The sequence below is a fragment of the Montipora capricornis genome, chromosome 13 (genome assembly GCF_036669925.1).
Source record: "Montipora capricornis isolate CH-2021 chromosome 13, ASM3666992v2, whole genome shotgun sequence".
NCBI classification, from domain to species: domain Eukaryota; kingdom Metazoa; phylum Cnidaria; class Anthozoa; order Scleractinia; family Acroporidae; genus Montipora; species Montipora capricornis.
Window position 1 is genome coordinate 3383200 of NC_090895.1, and position 19649 is coordinate 3402848.

Here is a 19649-nt window from a genome sequence, read left to right on the forward strand (position 1 = left end):
AATGACTACGAAGATTCTTCTTCAGGCGGTCAAGTGACAGATCCTTAAATGATTCCAGATAACTCCTAAAACTAACCCAGGACTGATGGCGGGAATCACTCCATCCACAATCTCATGCTCTTTGTACTTTTGTTCAATACCTGTTTCAATTTGTTTCCGTAATGAACTGTAATTCAATTTATCTTTTTGATCTGTATCACCAATCTGGCCGGTAATCTTAAACTGACGTCGAAGTACACTCGTGGGTTCAAGAAGAGAATGCAAAGAGGATGACATGCCATCACCTGACTGTTAGTTTAACTCCTGCTTGACCTTAGCGCTATCTACTTTACTCTCCAATTTCGTGATTTTCTGTTGGTGCAGAAGTTTAAGTTCTTCGATTTCTTTCTTTAAAGAAGTTAACTCACTCATATATTCTTTAACATTTTCAAATGTGGCGGTGGAGTGTCAACCAATATCTCGACGATAGTTAGGGAAAAGTCACTTTTTCCTCTTCCTCCACACCTGTTAGCTTTATCAATAACAAGTGAAGCTATGATCTTCGCAGTTATGAACGCAATTTTTACAATTGCGTAGAGAAGCCTGAAAAATTCAGGACTTCAACGGGGTTTGAACCCGTGACCTCGCGATTCCGGTGCGACGCTCTAACCAACTGGGCTATAAAGCCACTGACGTTGGGAGCTGGTCATTTGTGGGTTCTAATGGTCGCGTGAGGTATGAATCAATGATGAAATGGTATATGAAATGAATCATATATGAACTGCGGATATGAAATCAAGTGAAGCTATGATCTTCGCAGTTATGAACGCAATTTTTACAGTAGAGAAGCCTGAAAAATTCAGGACTTCAACGGGGTTTGAACCCCTGACCTCGCGATTCCGGTGCGACGCTCTAATTCATTCCTCACGGGACCATTAGAACCCACAAACGACCAGCTCCCAACGTCAGTGGCTTCATAACTCAGTTGGTTAGAGCGTCGCACCGGAATCGCGAGGTCACGGGTTGAAACCCCGTTGAAGTCCTGAATTTTTCAGACTTCTCTACGAAATTGTAAAAATTGCGTTCATAACTGCGAAGATCATAGCTTCACTTGATTTCATATCCGCAGTTCATATATGATTCATTTCATATATCAGTTCATCATTTATCAATAACGTTGAATATGGCAATGAGGGAATGAGAGTTTGGAGGTCATATGCGTTTGGCCCAGGTAAATTCTTGCCGTGGAGTCAGTTTGATTTCCCAGAAAAATACTCTGTACCAATGCTAACCATATTAAAGGAGTCCAGAGATCCAAAGGTTACATTCACTGCAATTACAGCGAGCGAGGAGAAAATCACTCCAAACCCAGCAAGGAGAGGAGCAATTGGCATCGGATGCTGGAGAAGCTTCGGATGAATAAAGTGAGGACGATGTGGAGTGTCACTGTAAACTGTTTGCATGTCCTGAAAAGGGATGCGTAAAATCATTTCAAAGATTTTCGTTCCTTGAACATCATCTTGATGTTGGAAGGCACAAGTATGCTCTTGAGAGCCTAACGCTTCTCGATAAGGCAATGATGCAATATGCATCAAAACTAGAACGGAGTGGTGCCACTGTTGATAATCCTGTAGAGGATACTGGTACAGCTAAGGCACCGGATTCCCGTTCATCGTTGTCAATGGGCTGGGCGTTGAAATCCTCCAGTACTCAAAGAACCCGACTGAATGAAAACCAGAAACAATAGCTTAAAGAAGTATTCAAAATCGGCGAACAGACTGGAAAGAAAGCTGATCCCTCCAATGTTTCCAAGTCAATGAGGGAAGTTAGAAACGCAGATGGCTCTTCTAGATTCAAAGCTTCGAGTTATTTAACTTCTCAGCAAGTTGCAAGTTTTTTCTCACGCCTTGCTTCAAAGAAAGTTGTCCAAGCTGCTGAACCTGAGGACGAAGAAGATGAACACGCCGAAGAGCTGGATAAAATTCATGAACAGAACATACAAGATTTGAGTAACGAAGTCATGGCAGAAATATCACTTCAGCATCCGATCATGTACGATACGCATAACATTTGTGAAACCGCAGCTTGCTCTAAACTCGCAAAGTCTTGTGTGCAGATGCTCCAAGACATATCTCATTTTTATCAGCTTGACATCTCAACAATCCACTTTAAACGAAAGAAGCCCTACATATATCCTCTGACGAAATTAGTTGGTAGCTGCAGTTGTAACGAATCACTTTAAAACGCAATCTTCAATCTTTTTCTTGAAGATCCCCGATCATCACTCACGAATAGAGAATCTCCTTCGTGTTTGATACGTGAGGGACTTGCCTAGATAATGAGCCGAAGACCCCAGAAAGAGCTGTAACTCAGGCCCCGTCCACACTAATGTGTTTTGATCTCGAAGAAAACGAAGCAAATTATTTTCGCCCAAACTAGCGTTTTAGTTTGTCTTTGCTTTCGTATGTCCAAACTAATAGGTTCGAAAGCGATAAGAACGAGTTGGACCTGGGATTGTGCATATGTGAAATTTATGTTCAGGTAATACCACTTCATCCACAAAGTAGTCCCACCTCGCGCTAGTTCTTCCTGGTCTTGACCAATATCTCCTTTGTCTTCCTTATGGCTGTCCTTCATAAGTTCTTTATTGTTATGGCGGAATCTCACATAACGCTCCACGTCATAATTTTGCGACATTTTTGTTTCCGTCCGGAGATCGGGTGACTTCGGACGCAAGAGAAAAACTGCGAACCGGGGTAGAGGTTTGTAAAGATTTGTTGTGTCAAAAAAACATGTGTGGGTGCGGGAGGGGAGCACGAGCGCGCGCAAGATGACGCGTAGGGTACCGGGGTAACGGTGTGATCATATTGAGCCTCCAGCACGATCTAGAGAAACGCCAGAAAGAGAGGAAAACCCAGAACCTCTTCGGCGACACTCGACAGCGAAGAATGGTTAGTGTGGAGGCCTGTTCGTGCAGTTTCTGTTCTCAAGTGCACTCTCTTGCTGATTATTTTGTGTATCTACTTTGAGAATCTTTGTACGCCAGAAAGTTCATTAAATAGGCTTTTGTTCAACGGATAGCTGTTGCAGTGTTCGTTATAATTTTATATGTCGTGTCTGCATGCTCAGCAACGGATATAATTTTTTGAACTACATGTACTCCATAATCGACACTCCATACAAACCTCCTCAACATGCTTCTTCTTTCTCGTAAGCTCATTCTTAGTTGAAGATTCTTGTGAGTGTGTATGATGTCACCGGAAGTTGTTCATGAGACCCTGTATACATAATTTTCCGTGTCTGACTGAAAAATGAACAAGCTCTCGGGAAGATCGAAAGATTTACTCGAAATTGGAAAAATGTTTAAACTACCGGACGTGGAGTACTTTAGAAACCTTTTCAGGCCGCCGGACATGTAGCCGCGTTCATGTTTATTTAAAGTTGTAGATAGGATCCTCTTACGTGTCAATTTCTTTTCTTTCTTTGCAAATAGGTTTTCAAGAGTAGTGTACAAAATTATTTATCTTCTCAGAACTGAGATCAGTTAGTATTTCTTGTCACGAGCTTCGAGACTATTTGGGTATTTTTAGACTGAAACGAATTACGATTTAGTATAAGAATTTCTTTGCCTCTGCATATCTAACCTTTTTAGCTGCTTTAGAGTTGAGAAGGAATGCACTTCAGCTGTCTTAGTAGGAATTATTGCTGATGCTTGTGTCTTAGTTTTTACTGGGGATGGTTTTTATTCAAACTGCAAGTGGACTGTGCTGCCACTGTATGTATAATTCCCAAGAGCCTTGTTGTCGAAACCCTGATTGAGTCTTGCAATGTTTCCCTGGAATTGAAATGTGGAACAAAGTGAAAACGAAGGCACTTGGAACCTGAAAACGTCTTGTTGAAAACCCAAAGAATCTCTTAAAGTACAGGGTAAAATTTATTGTTTTTGAAAAGAATCTCACTCCCCTCTTGAGTCTCAAGGTAGCTGAGAAAATGGAACTCATTGCAGTCAACTATTAGAGGTTATATTTTTCCGCCCGGTGTATTTATATAGAATCTTGTTAGTATAAGAGTTCACTATTTAGCGGTCCATTGGCACTTCTCTTTGTATTCTAAATGTTTTGAACGGTGAAGGAGCGGAATCGTTGAGTGATACGTTAAGAAAGTTATGGATGGCACGGTTTTGGAAAAGGCTCGATTACTTTTCATTTTGGTAAGGTAAGTGTTTCAATTATTTATCTCCCATTGTTTAGTGTTGTGTATTCACTGTGCTTTAAAAAGTGTTTTTCGTTCTCTAAATTGTTTAAAGATTTTCTGGCTCTTTGTTGTCTAATAATGCCATTACTTGTCAATTTTCTTGTGTTATATTTCAAAGGTCTATTTGTTTTAGATGTTTTTGGAAAAATGTAAATTGGTCTCTTTGAATGTGAGAGGTATAAGTAATTTTCGAAAAAGGAGGACAATCTATACTTGGTGTAGGAAACAAAAGGCAGATTTCATATTTTTGCAGGAAACGCATTCAAAACAGGAGACCGAAAGACAATGGAAAAATGAATGGGGAGGTGAGATTATAATGTCGCATGGAAGCCCTAATTCACGTGGTGTTGCCATTCTTTTTAAGAAAGGAGTTGATTGTATATCCATTCAAAAATTTTCGACCTGGCGAGACGCTATGTGATCTTGAAGGCAGAGATTAAAGAAAAAACGTATTTATTGATTAATATTTACGCACCAAATAAGGATACCAATATTGTCGAATTCTTTAAAGATTTAGGAACTACCTTACAAAAAGAAAATCTGGATGAAGAAGAAAATATAATTCTTGGAGGTGATTTTAATTGTCCTCTTAATCCGGTGCTCGATAAGAGAGGAGGTACACTTTTACCAAGAAAATCAGTAGTAGGAACCATTGATTGTTTATGTGCTGACCTTGATCTCGTTGATATTTGGAGAGTGAAAAATCCTTCTACAAAAAGCTACACTTGGAGCCAAAACTCGCCCACGATTCTTTGCCGCTTAGACTTCTGGCTTATTTCGAATAATTTACAGGATTTAGTTACAACAACAGATATCATCCCAGCCATGAAAACCGATCATGCAGCCATTTCTATAGAGTTTAGTATTAGTGAAAAACATGTCAAAGGCCCAGGCCATTGGAAAATGAATTGTTCGCTTTTGGATGATGAAGACTATGTTAGAGATGTAACAACAAAAATACCTATTTGGTTGATAGAAGGTCAAAAAGAATTGACAGACGACAGAAGCATCTGGGATTGGACTCAATATAAAATCAGAGCTCATGCAATCCAACATTCGAAATGAAAAGCAATGGAAAGAAAAGAAAAAGAAGCGAATCTTCAAAAGGAATTTGCTAAAGCTAAGCAATTATTTGATTCCGACCCCAACGTCATCAATGTGAACGCTCTTAATTCGGCGAGAGAGAAATTAGAACTTCTTTATGAAGAAAAACTTCAAGTTTATGATTATTCGTACGCGAGCGCGCTGGTGCGAATACGGCGAGAAAAGTACAAAACACTTTCTTAATTTAGAGAAAAGAAACCATATTAAAAAACATGTGCGAAAACTTAAAACTAGTGGCTCGATTATTATGGATCCCTTCATATTCTTTCCGAACAAAAACGCTTTTATCAAGATTTATATAAAAGCCAGATTAAGAAAGCAGACAACACGCAAGCGACAAATTTCTTGAATAATTTAAATATCCCCAGCCTCACAGATCAACAAATGTTATCCTGTGAGGGCAAAATAACTTCAAAAGAATGTGCCAATGCTCTGGAAACTTTTCAACTTAACAAAGCCCCAGGAAATGACGGAATTCCAATTGAATTTTATTATTTTTCATTAGGTGTGCGAATTAGTGTTTTGAAAAAGGAGAAATGTCAAGTTCCCAGAAACAAGCAGTAATAACTATCATTGAAAAGAAAGGAAAAGACCGCTCCTTTTTAGAAAATTGGAGGCCAATCTCTCTTGTTAATGTTGATGCGAAAATTATGTCTAAGTTTTTAGCGACTAGGATAAAAAATGTCTTACCAGATATCATCCATCATAACCAAAGGAGAAACTGTACGGTCAATCTTTGATCTAATGGATTTTACTCTTAATAAAAACATCCCATGGCAAATGATTTTTCTAGACTTCCATAAAGCATTCGATAGTGTAGAGTGAAATTATCTCGTTACCTGCCTGGAGGCTTTTCGTTTTGGTCCCGATTTTATCCGATGGGTTAAGACACTTTATAAGAATATACAAAGTTGTGTTATAAATAATGGTCTTACAACAGGCTATTTTTCCTTTGGAAAGAGGAGTAAGACAGGGTGATCCCTTGTCTCCTTATTTATTTGTTTTTGTAGTTGAAACCCTTGCCATAGCAATTCGACAAAATACCGCGATAAAAGGCATCTTGATTGGTAAAGAGGAAACAAAGCTTCTCCAATACGCTGATGACACGACAGCAGTTCTATCAGATCGAGATTCGGCGCATGCCCTTTTCAACCTACTGGATGTTTTCAGGAAACTGTCGGGTCTTAAGATAAATACATCTAAAACTGAAGGAATGTGGGTTGGCTCCTTAAGATATAATGTTTCAAAACCCTTTGGTATTAAATGGAGCGGCGAACCAATCAAAGGCCTTGGGGTTTACTATTCTTATGATACTAAATTACTGCATGAAAAGAATTTTATCGAGAGGCTGGACAGCGGCAAAAAGCTTGTAAATATCTGGTCTTCAAGAGTCTTTCTGTTTATGGGAGAGTGACAGTTATTAAGTCCTTAATCATTCCTAAATTTGTTTATCCTTTGTCGCTTCTGCCGGCTCCAAAGGAAATCGTCCAAGAATTGAACCGAATATTATTTACACTTCTATGGAAAGGAACGGATAAAGTAACAAGACTGTCCACGATAAATGAATACGAGAACGGCGGACTAGAAATGATTAATCTTGAAAGTATGATTAAATCGTTACGGCTAGCCTGGCTGAAAAGAATCTTTGGAGAAAATGACGTTGCTTGGAAAAGCTACCTACAATTTTTATTGAAGCGTCACGGAGGTCTCTTTTTATTTCATTGCAATTACGATATCAAAGACTATTTTGTTCCTTCCCTTTTTTATTCCGAGTTACTTCAGTGGTGGTCAGAATTCCGGGCCGTTTATGATACTACAAAAAAAGAATGGCAACATATAGTGTGGAATAAAAAAGAGATACGAATAAACAACAAACCTATCTTCTATCGAACTCTTTTTGAAAACGGCATAACTTTTGTAAACGATCTTTTATTCGACACAGATACCACAAACTCTTTCAAGTTTATTTCAAGCAAAATAAGTAATACTAATTTTTTAACTTGGGCGGGACTTCGCCACTCCGTTCCATTACACCTAAAAGCCAAGGAAAGCACTCCTTCTGAAATTTCTTTTTTGGTAACGATAGAGGGCAAAGACTTTGATGTGTAAAAAAAGAAATCTAAGGACTATTACACATTAATAAAAAACTCAAAATCCAAGCTTCCAAATAATTCTCAACATCTGAGGAAAACTGTTAATTTGTCAGAAGATCACTTGAAAAAGGTTTTCTGGCTACCGCATAAGGTGTCCTTTGAACCATACATAAAAGCATTTCAGTACAAAGTCCTTAACTCGATGCTATTTACTAATACAAAGTTACTTAAGATAGGTTACATCTCAGAGGATAAAAGTTCGTTTTGTAACTCAGAACAGGAAGCTCTACACCATCTCCTTTTTCATTGTAGCCTTGTGCAACCTTTTTGGAAAGACTTCGAATATTTCTTCTTCCTACTGACCAGAGAATTCATCCACCTTACTCTGCAAGATGTCATGATTGGTATTATCTACGCAAATTGCCCTTTACTAAACTATTTGATACTAGTGGCTAAATCATATATATGGGATTGCAGAAGAAATCTGCCTCCTCCTGTTATTAGCGCCTTTAAGCTAAAAACAAAAATTAAGTATGAAACGGAAAAGATTATATGTGTAAATACTAATAACATGGACATATTTAATTAGAAGTGGGATTTGTGCATGGGCTCTGAACCTAACCCGTAATCTGTTTTTGAAGTGTGTTCTTAGAACTGTACGTATTTGGCTGTACATGGAATCCTTTTTTTTTTTTTTTTCATAATATTTAGATAGGCATTAGACAAGTATTGTAATGAAGTGTTAGTAAATGCAGTATTGTAAGTAGTGTAATTTGATGTTTTAGAATTGTATTTAATTATGTATGTAGGGGAATAAAAATAATAAAATAAAATAAAATAAAATAACATAAAAAATAAAAAAAAGATATACAGATAAAAATATATATTAAAAAAAACTATGAGAGGTTCGAAAGTGTGAGTGGATTAATGAACTCATCAGATATTTTAAGGCGCTATGCAGACATTTTCAATGCGGATGTTGGCACCTTACCTGGATCTGTGCAACTAACACTGAAACCTGATGCAGACCTAATTCTTCGTCCATCAAAACGGCTTCCGATTGAGCTGAGGGACACTGTAAAACAGGAACGTTATAGACTTGTTAAAGCAGGAGTTCTCGCCCCAGTAGACGAACCTACTGAACCAAACGGCAATTGCAACTGAAAAGGATGGTAGCTTACGTATCTGCATAGACCCACGTCATCTGAATCGCTCCGTGAAACGAGAGCACTATCAGTTACCAGCTACCAACGCTGAAGTCCAAGGAGGACATTGAGAGACTCAATGGCACGGTCAATTACCTTGCCATATTTCTTCCACGATTTTCCCACGTCATGGAGCCCCTTCGAAGACTGACCCAGACAGGTGTTGAATGGCATTGGGAAGATGGCGAGGAGAAGGCTTTCAGTGAAGTAAAACACCTTGTCTCCCAAGCTCCAATCCTTGCTTACAATAGCGCAGACAAAGAACTCGTCATAGAGTGCGACGCAAGTAGCCGTGGCCTTGGAGCTGTTCTCCTACAAGAAGGTAGACCTCTTGCTTACGGTAGCAGGGCGCTAACGGATCTAGAGACTCGTTACGCAACCACTGAGAAACAAATGCTGGCCATTGTGTTTGCGTTGGAAAAGTGTTCTTGTCCGCCGTGTTCTTGTGAACACTGATCACAAACCGCTTGAGGCGATCTCAAAGAAACCACTTGATAGGGCCTATGACATTAATGTCCAGTACACTCCCGGTCGTACACAGCACCTTGCAGATATGATGAACAGGTCATTTATTCTAGCAGGCAATCAAGGGATCCGCAATGAAGTCGAAGTCATCGATGTTGTTCAATTTCTCCCAATGCGATCAGAGAAGATACAGAAACTCCAACTCGAGACTTCTAAGGATGAAACTCTTCAACTGCTTACAGCCACAATTTTGGAAGGTTGGCAGGAGGATCGGTCCAAACTCCCTCCTCAACTGACCCCCTATTACGATGTGAGAGATGAACTGGCTTGTGTTCAAAGGTGAACGTCTCGTGGTGCCTCAAGGGCTAAGAGCTGAGATAAAGAAGGACATACATGTCTCACAGGCTGTTGTAGAAGGATGCTTAATGCGGGAAAGGGAGAGCGTCTTTTGGCCTGGTATGATGCTGAGCTCAAGCACTGGATCTCAACATGTGAACCATGCAGACTATTTGAGCTGTCACATGGCAAAGAGATACTTATGAGCCATGAGGTACCACAGCGACCCTGGGAAAAATTGCTGTTGACCTGTTAACCCAAGGTCAGAAAGATTATCTTGTTACGGTTGATTACTACAGAGGATTTGGGGAACTAGACAGGCTACGTACCACTGATTCTGGGGCTGTAGTATGGAAGCTCAAGTCACATTTTGCAAGATATGATAGTCCATGCCAGCTTTATCAGTGATAATGGCCCTCAGTTTGTTGCTGCTGAATTTCAAAAGCTAACTAAGGATTGGGACATTGAACATATGGTAACGTCTCCTTACAACGGCAACGGAAACGGACAGGTTGAGGTAGCAGTCAAATCTGCTCCGCACTTGGGAGTTCTTGCGATACGTAATACTCCGTCACAAGGAATTGGCAGTAGCCCCGCTCAACGGCTCATGAACATAAGGACAAGGACTCTGCTGCCCACCACTAGCACTCTCCTGGAACCAAGATCCTTAAGTACCAATCAAGAGAAAGAGAAGCTGAAGGATGTTCAAAAGAAGAAAGCCAGATGTTACAACGCTCATGCTAAAGGCCTACCTCCACTGCACGAGGGAGATACTGTAAGAACCATTTCAACACGGACAAAAGGAATGGAAGAAGACTGCCGTTGTTGAGAGACTTGACAAAGGTCAGACGAGATAGCCCACTGGGGAAATTGTCAGTGAACCACTACGGACCCCAACACACTACAGAAATGCAAGAGTAGCCAATGAATCTCCTTCGAGTCGACCTTCACTGAACTGCCACAAGTACCAAGCTACTCCGACGAGCCTGACGAACACACATCCTGTGAAAAGTCACTTGCTAGGAATCCACCGCATTCTGGACCATGTAAAGAGACAAAGGAGTCCGCCGCTGAAGTCAGAACACGATCCGGAAGACTGGTTACTAGGCCCTCCTATCTCAAAGACTTTGTAGCTTGACAAACAGTGAAAGCTTTAGCCTGGGACAGTGAACTTTGAACTGATCCTTATTGTTCAGTCTGCGAACGCCGTTATCATCATTTTGTTTAGGCACTGTTTAATAAGTTTGTGTTATGATTCAGTAGTGTTCATATTTCATTCGTTTTTGGCATCTCATATATTGCGGATTGTGTAACATGTTGCGTGACATGCCCTTATTTGTCAAACCCGTATTTAGAGATTCCCGGATGTGAAAAAGGGGTTGTTGTTCGCGCCATTAAAAGGCTTGTTGTTTATCACAAGGCCTTTCCCTTCTCATGTCTGTTAAGTGCTCTCGTGCGTATTGATAAAGTATTCTTTGCATAATTATTATTGTTTTGTTGTTTATTGTTAAAAGAGATTTTGCTTTGTAGGTATAAAAAATAAAATAAATGTAATTGTTTTGAAGTCATATCAACAAAAAATATCAGCAGCTATAGGTGGTAGAACATTTACCTATAATTGTGTAAATTCCCGGCCCTGCTTTGCTGTAAATGTTGTCAAGGTTCTGCTTGGTCGTTTCGCAGCAGTATATCCTGCCTCAGGTGTATCCACGTTGCTTCCTTCGCTAGTATCCGGATGGTGAACACTTCTTTTTACGCTGTTGTTGGGTTGGAACAACTTGCCTTGACGAAACTTGCCTTAACCCTAACCCTCAACAACATCTTTGAAGCACAGCCAGCGACTTTCATTCCGTAATTGTGATAACTTTCGAGGGTGAAATGATCGCTGCAAATGTGACCCGAACCTAGTTTCCATGAGTCAGTCTCTTTTTTGGCGAACAAACAAAACCCATTGTCGACGAATTTTCTTCAGTGGGGAATTTATGCACGGAGACTCCCCTTGCATTCGTCATCACAACACAGCGCTTCGCAGGTTCTTTTTTTTTCTCTTCCTCGCCATTACACACCGCCATATTTGCATTTCTTATTAGTATTATCTTTCACCATTGCTTCGAATTCTTTTTAAATATTGTTAGGGAGGGTGGTTACAGTTAGGGTTGGGTAATGCATGTGTAGACTACTTAATGGGTGATTCCGATCCGGCTCTGGAAGGTCGAGTCAACAGGACGTAAACACTCCTCGGGTCTCAAACGTTTCATAATTTTGAATATCTTGCATCATTTTAACATTATATCATCTTCAAGAAAAGGGAAGAATCTTGGAACGACTTGTACTCACGGTAATTGCAATGGTTTTAATTTCAAATTGAAACTGAAATTTCAGATAAGGATTTCTTTTGTATTACATAAAACCCGTCAACAAATTCATGTTAACGTCGATTAACGGCGCAGCACCAAGCATCAAACCTGTGAGAATCATATTGCTATTGCAACCGTTTTACCTCCTATTTTTCAACACAAGAGGTTTAATAGGAAAAGTAGCATTTGCACTGCACCCTGGACTTCTTGAACATACTTTTTCGCGGACTAAATTTTCACATTCAAACATGTTCCACACCTGTGACGTATCCTCCCACGTGATCCCAAAACGGCTGGTTTTTTATAATGGCTTTCCAGTTGCAAGTTAAAAATTCATAAAAAAAGTCAGTTTTTAAATTAAGACCATTATTTTTTTTGAAAACCTTATCTTTTCAAGGAAGTCATACGAAAAATACATAAAAAGGAACAAGAAATTTTGCTGAGACTTTAATTTATTATTTTCTTTTCCGTGTCGGGAAAAGGCTTTGCTATCCTTCCCCTGCTTAGTAGTGTCTTTGTGTGTAGAGTCCCTCTGGGCGTATGTTTGGTCGGTTTAACGGGGTAGTAGGAATGCGTAGATTTTATTCAGTGGGCACTAAGCACTTAATGACTGGCCCCAAGGGAAACAGTGAGTTTTGTTTCTCCGAGACCCTCAATCTGAGGGGAACATTGAGGGTCGACAATACACGGATGTCAGGGTACGACTTTATTGCAAAATGTTACAGGTTTGCCTCTGTTTCAAAGGTGCACGACCTGATCACGTGCGATTCGAAAGTTCATGTCGTTGTTTCCCTAGGGAGTTAGTGAGTTTTGACTCATGACACGTGACACGTTCTCCTCCAATCGCAATCGTATTTGAGTTGGAAGGTATAACACAGTAGAATATGTAATTAACCCGCAATGGCGTCCAAAGTCATTGTAACACGAATTGCGTTTTAGTGGATCTTTAAACAAAATAAACCCTGATGGAGCTCAATAATGGAGAGTCAACTGGATAAACAAGACAGGCGGTGAAAAGTAAATATCTGGAATCTTCAAAGCAACGAGTAATGGTCCTCAACAACAATTGCATCTTTGGCCGTCGGATAGCACAAAGTGAGCTTTGTTTCTAATGTTATTTGGCTAACTGTGGTGTTATGTACAACACTGAAATCAAATGGCAAATTCTGTATAGGTCTGAAAGGAATCGAACGCTTTGAATGCATCATATCACAGTGTTTACTGAAGTCGTATCTTAGGGGCTGGCAATTTACGTTTATCTTGTACTCATCTCTGCAAAGTCTTCAATAGAAATAAAATTGAAAATGTGACAGTGAAAAATGTTTTGGAAGAAAGCTTGTTGTCTATTTTGGGCTTCATTATTCACGGTCAAGGTTCTTCCGAAAAGGGTATCCTGAACTGTAACACTGGAATTTATTTAATTGCTGTTGTTTCTTGCTTTTCACCCACGCAATCAAAGTAAGAAGGGTTTTTTGCCTCATAGCAAATATTTCAAGAAATTTTACGCAGGGAAAGGTTTTTGTGACATTTTTCGTCCAAATGAACGCCCAAAAAGAAAGCTTTTTAACGACCTTTAGAGGTAGAATATTGTTTTGTAATTTAATATTCTCTGTCAGAAGCTAATTTACCTCTTCCTCGAGTTCTCGTTAATATTCTATTAACTGTGCTGCTCTGTACAACAGTAAAACCGAACGGCTAATTCTCTGGTAGTCTGTGTTTACAATTTGCTGACTATATATATTTTATTTATTTGCACTCAACTCTGCACAGTCTTCAACTAAAAAAAAAAATTGAAATTTGACGAGTCCTTGTTAGTCAAGAATTATTTGAAAGAAAGCTTGTTGTCTATTTTTTACTTCATTATTGAAAGAAATGGTTCTTCAGTGAAGGTATTGATTAACATTGTTTCAGATAAGAGTCCGGTCTCAGGTCAATAACCCAACAAACAAGGCTTCCCGACCTGACAGATAAAATATAAATTGGACCCGCTGCTGTCCATTCTGTTTGCGGATATGAGGGTTCCCGTGATCACGCACGATCGTCATGTGACCCATGTGGTCGAAAAGAAAAATAGAAAGTTGTTGCGTTTAAGACAAGTTTGATATTAATCTAACCAAATTGGTCTATACGAGCCAGATGCAAATTGCGGCCAGCTAAATGATGGATAAGCAAGAAGTGTTCCATTCTGTGGATGAACAAGTAATATCGCCGCTTTACAGCAGTCTAATACAACCTGAAGATTCGGTGAGCCAAACAGGGTCAAATTTGTCAGGGAGGAGAAAGGACGCCCAAATTAAGGCCGCCATCGCGAGCCTTCAAGCAAAGCAGTTAAGGAGCGAGTAAGAAGGGAAAATAAGGAACGTGAGAAGGAAGTTAGAGGAGAAATGGTCCATTAAAGAAATACCATTTCATGCCGCAAATAATGATGTACCCAACTTGGGCATAAGCCAGTTACAAGTTGCCACAGCAAGTGAATTAAATGTGCTACCGTTCAGTACTTCTGCGAAATTACCTAATCGAGATCTCCTCCAACCTGGAATTAAATGTTCATTCCAAGCTACAACCCCTGTCAGCTTAGCTGAAAAGACCCAAGTGTTTGATGAGTTCCCCTCATCTTGACATGCGACTATGACTTACAATAAACATGGGTCATCTTGCAATGGTAGAGCATCTACTCCTTATTTTGATACAGAAATTTGTCATGGTACTACTCCCCTGGGAAGGGCTACAAGTGTCCCTTCGACATCAACTTACAGTACTATTTGTAGTGGCAACTTAGCTTGGGTCGCTTGTGAACCAAAATACGCGTCCTCCATTCATTACTCTCAACCATCGTTCATGGCACAATAGGTTCCGTGTACCGGGAGGGCGTAAACTCCCTACCCAAGTGGTTTTAAAGTAACCACTAAGTATCATTCAGCTCAAGCTGAAGAACCAGTAGATTCATTTATTGACAATCTCACATAGGGTGAAGAAACTGTCTTCTGCTTGACCTCTGATAGCTTGCAGACAGACTCAAGCGTAGCTCTTTTGCGAGCACAAGAACAGCAGCGATTACCAACGCTTGAGCTCTTTGAATTCACAGACAAACCAATCAATTGGTCAAAGTTTGTTGAAAGATTTCGTAACCAAATACATAACAAGACGACACTTGCTGATTCAGGTAGGATGGCCTACCTATTTCATAACCTCGATGGTGAGGCTAAGAAAGCGGTAGAAAGTCTAAGTGTTACAAGTTATAGCTATGCAGCCGCCCTAAAGACATTGAAACTCCAGTTTGGAAACCGTAACAGTGTTGCAGCAGCTTACCTAAGCAACATGCTGGACAGTACCCTTGTGTCTTCGAATGACAGACAAGCTTTGCGGGACTACTAGAACCAAGTGAAAGCACGTACGACGCGGTGGGTGAAGATGGGTGAGTCGGCTATACTCCAAACCCCGGAGTATCTCAGCAGAGCGACTATGCGACTACCAATGCACCTAAGAGTAAGATGGTATTTATTTTATTAACTTTGCCAGTCAAGCTGGCAGAGCGCCACAACAGCTAGCGCCAGCTACTGTGGCCCCCTTTTTTACCCTCCCAACCATGATACACAACCGAAGACAGACCACAGCACCGGGAACTACGCGCCTTACCCTTAGCGACAGGTGTGTGGGTTCTTTTACGTCCCACAGGATTATTAACATTGAAGGGTTGTGAGACGGGACCTCCGGCTTATCGTCCTTATCCGAGACGACTTGAAAGTCTAACCATTTGCAGATGTAGTTACAAAGGCAGCACCTTCTCCTCAGTTATTTAAAGACCCTGAGTGTTGGTCCGGCCGGAGTTGAACTCGCGACCTCCCGCGTGACAGTCCGGTGCTCAACCAACTGAGCCACCGGTGCGCGGTGTAAGAGTATGAGCACATAGATGGTCGTACGGATATGTCCAGCCTGGTCGAATATGAAAAATGGTTGCATAAACGAGTTGACACCTTGTTTAACCCCATGGAGGATTTTATATGCGAGGAATGGAGCAAGAAGCAGAAATATACCAAACCGAAATCAAGCATCAAATTGCATCTCCTTGCCGCTGGAGCAGAGCTCCCCAACGAAGTCCTAGTGGAGAGCGATGCCATCACTGATCTGAAGCAAAATCCTCAGTTTCACCCCCTGGCCATGGCAAGAGGGCTTCTCACGGAAGTTCGGAGCGACAGCAATGTCTCTCACAACTCAAAGCAAGGTCAGGCCAACTTTCAAAATAAAGCAGAAAGGAACGCTCAGTCGAATAGGAAGAAGTGTGTTGTTTACCGATAAAGGTATCGGGTTGCGTATTGTCCTGTGTTTAAGTCCAAGCAACTCCAAGAAAGACGAAAACTTGCTTGGGAACATAAACTCTGTTTCAATTGCTTAAAGGGAAACCATCAGGCGAAATGTTGTCGCCGTAAAAACGCTGTTTAAAGAAACATTGTGGTCTACCTCAACACACACTGTTACATGAAGGTCACCAAGCACATTCAAAGCCTGATTATCCAACAGACACCCACAGCAGCACACCCAGGACATCAGTTCCTCCGCAAGAAGTTGCTGGACGTTCCGGACCTTCCCCAAGTTTAATTAACCACTGCGGAGAGTAACGTCCACCAAGTTTGCGTTCAGCCCCGAAGAAAGGTCCTCGTTCAAGTCCTAACAGTGCAGATCCAGAGCTGTTCTCGATCCTAGAAGTGACTCAACTCTTATGAAATAGGATTCAGCAGACCACCTACAACTCATTGGTGAAGCCTACCAACTTAACCTGAGTCAGTTGGCAATGATGTGAAGACTCAGCGTTTGAATAGAGCGAGTTTTGGTCTCTCGTCTAAAGATCATTCAGAACCAGTAACGGTGACAGGACCGTGGGTTATTGACAAGCTTAATATCCCGTCGGTCAATCCGCCGAAAAGGGCTGCCATCGAACAGTGGAGTCATTTATCAGGTATCGACTTACCTGATATTGACGGTTCTGAAGTAATGCTTGTAGTGGGATCTAAGATGACCCACCTGCTGATTAACCTCGAAGTCCACCAGAGACGTGTGGGCGAGCCCATCGCCATTAAGATCCCCCTTGGATGGACCCTCTTTGGTAACACAACCAAAGGACTGTGTGAAACCATCAATGCAAACCTTCTTGCAATAATCGAAGGGCTCCCTCTGCAACAACAAATTAAACGATTTTGGGAAGTTGACTCTTATGCGACGAGGCAAGATCCCTCAGAAGCCACCCTTTCCATTGAAGACCAAAGAGCTCTGGCTGTAGTGAAAGAGCGGGGTCACTATAAAACACCGTTGCTATGGAAAGGTGAGCCAATCACGCCAAACAACTCCACTCGACCGAAAGGAAGCTCAAGAAAGATCCAGAATGGCGGTGAAATACAATAAAGTTATAAATGATTACGTCAACAGAGGACACGCAAAAAAAAAAAAGGAATCACGGAGAGGCCAAATTAAGATCTTTAAGAACGTGGTAATTGCCACACCATGCAGTGCTGAACTCCAAGAAACCTGGCAAAGTCAGCGTGGTTTTTGACGAAGCAGCAAAGTTTCATGGCGTTTCGTTGAATGGCCAGCTTTTGACCGGTCCTGATTTATTAAATAATTTGATTGGAATCCTCTTGAGATTTCGTAGTCGAGGATTGGCGTTAAAGCAGACATTGGACAAATGTTCCATGAAGTTTACGTTTCTGAAGAAGATAGAGACTCAGTACGCTTCTCGTGGAGAGACTTAGATGAAACAAAGAAGCCGGACGAATATCGTATCACAGTTCACGTGCTTGGTTCCGTCGACTCGCCATGTTGTGCAAGCGATGCGTTACAGAGAACCGATCTTGACCAGCGAGGAAAATTGAGTGAAGATGTGACTTATGCGGTAAAGAGAAATTTCTACGTTGATGACCTGTTGGCATGGAAGCCGAACTCGGATGAAGCCATGGTACTAGCCAGGGAGCTGATAAAAATCCTAGCAACCGGGGGATTTCGACTCACAAAGTGGATGTCAAACAGTCGGAAAGTTTTATCAGCAATCCTTACGTCTGAAGTAGCTTGTGACACTGTCAATCTTTATCGCAACGAGTTACCCCAGGAAAGAACCCATAAAGTGGCATGCAGAACAGGACTTGTTGAGTCTGAAGCCAGTGAAGAGTAAATTTCCCAATACTAAGCGAGGTGCGTTGAGTGCCAGAAGCAGTGCTTTCGATTCTCTGTGCCTCGCCACCCCGTGCGTATTAAAGGCGAAACTGATCGTTCAAGAACTTTGGAGACGTCAAATCAAGTGGGATGAAGTGCTGCCTGACGACATGCTCCTACAATGGCAAATTTGGAGGGGCGGTTTGAAGATTTCCCAGCCCATCGCAGTCCCTCGATGGTATGGGTTTCATCATGAGGAGTGCCAAAGTGTTCGGTTACACATGTTCTGTGATGCATCTGAAATCAATTACGGAGCAATTGCCTACTTCCGCCGTACGGTTACTCGTGGGCAAGTCAATGTGAGCTTTATTATAAGCAAGACCAGACTAGCACCGATCAAGACATTGAACGTACCATGTTTGGAGCTGCAGGCTGCGGTTGTTGCCGCTAGACTGAAAACCAAGATACTTGAAGAAATCGACTTTGAAGTTAACGAAACGTATTTTTGGAGGGATTCCAAGATCGTATTGCAATGCCTCAGCAATGCCCAAGGGAAGATTTAGCGTGTACGTGTCACACATAGTCGCCGAAATCACCTCCAAATCAGACATCAATGAGTGGCATCACATTCCTGGCACAATTAACGCAGCTGACGCTTATACGAGAGTGAAGGAGATTCACGAACTAACTCCAACATGTCGGTGGATCAGCGGTCCTCAATTTGTGATACTACCTGTGGAGGAATGGCCGAGTTTCAAAGAAGACTTGCAAGTCAACGAGAGCGAATTGGAAGTCAGGGCCTCAGTCTTAACAACGTAGACCGCGCCTTCTATGTTTGTAGTAGAATGGGAGAAGTCGGTTATATGCATGGTGGATTAGGTATAAGTTCAAGTTAATGGGCAAGGCAAGAAAAGGGAGCCCGCCTCCAGGGCAACGGACCAAGAATTTGTGCGCTGATGACCTCAAGGAAAGCTCGTTGGCCTTGTGCATGATAGCCCAAATTGAATCGTTTGGGGAAGAGTATAAATAACTTCAAGCAAGTCGAGCACTCTCGAGTAAGAGTCCACTGCTCTCATTGCAACCTTTCCTTATGGAAGGAGTGATCAGGGTCGGTGGCCGACTGAACAAAGCTTGGATACGCTTTGAAGCAAAACACCAAACAATCCTCTCACCAACGCATCCTTTGACGAGATTATTGGTTCAAGACCTTCATGAGAAGCACTCCCACGTAGGAAGGGAAAACACATTGGCTCTCGTGCGCCAGCAGTACTGGATTCCACGAGGGAAATCATTCGTCAGAAAGATCGTTAATAACTGTCTTCACTGCAAAAGGAGAAGAACAAAACCAAACGAAGAGCGACTCGCCCTTGGTGAGCCTCCGTTCGCGAACACTGGCGTGGACTATTTCGGTCCGATGAATGTTAAGAGAGGAAAGATTGTTAAAAAGAGATGGGGATGCCTCTTACATGTTTGACCACCCACGGGGTTCATGTAGAGCTAGCAGGTGACTTAAGAGCGCCTCTCAGCAATTTTCACCTAAGACCGTGCAAGATAAAAAAATCGAAAATTGCCAAACTTTGTCACAATAAAGTACTACCAAAACCATTTCTAGGAAAATATGTTTTAGTTTGTTTCGATAATTATTTTACCTGGACGGCGACTTTTTCGGTATGGGGCCTTGTGAGCGAGTGAAAACGACTCCAAAATGTTGCTCG

The 19649-nt window shown here is 41.4% G+C and overlaps 2 protein-coding genes across 2 annotated transcripts; both read left to right on the plus strand.

Moving 5' to 3' along the window:
* Positions 1–9815: 9815 nt before the first annotated feature.
* Positions 9816–10265, plus strand: LOC138030365 (uncharacterized). Its single transcript, XM_068878287.1, has one exon. The coding sequence runs from the start codon at positions 9816–9818 to the stop codon at positions 10263–10265; it is 450 nt and encodes a 149-aa protein (XP_068734388.1).
* Positions 10266–17470: 7205 nt separating this feature from the next.
* Positions 17471–17953, plus strand: LOC138030366 (uncharacterized). Its single transcript, XM_068878288.1, has one exon. It carries the CDS (start codon positions 17471–17473, stop codon positions 17951–17953), a length of 483 nt encoding a protein of 160 aa, XP_068734389.1.
* The last annotated feature ends 1696 nt before the right edge of the window (positions 17954–19649 follow it).

What these genes read in the sequence shown, in the direction of transcription:
- LOC138030366 (XM_068878288.1), top strand. Translation starts at nt 17,471, where the DNA reads ATGTTCCATGAAGTTTACGTTTCTGAAGAAGATAGAGACTCAGTACGC.
- LOC138030365 (XM_068878287.1), top strand. Translation starts at nt 9,816, where the DNA reads ATGATAGTCCATGCCAGCTTTATCAGTGATAATGGCCCTCAGTTTGTT.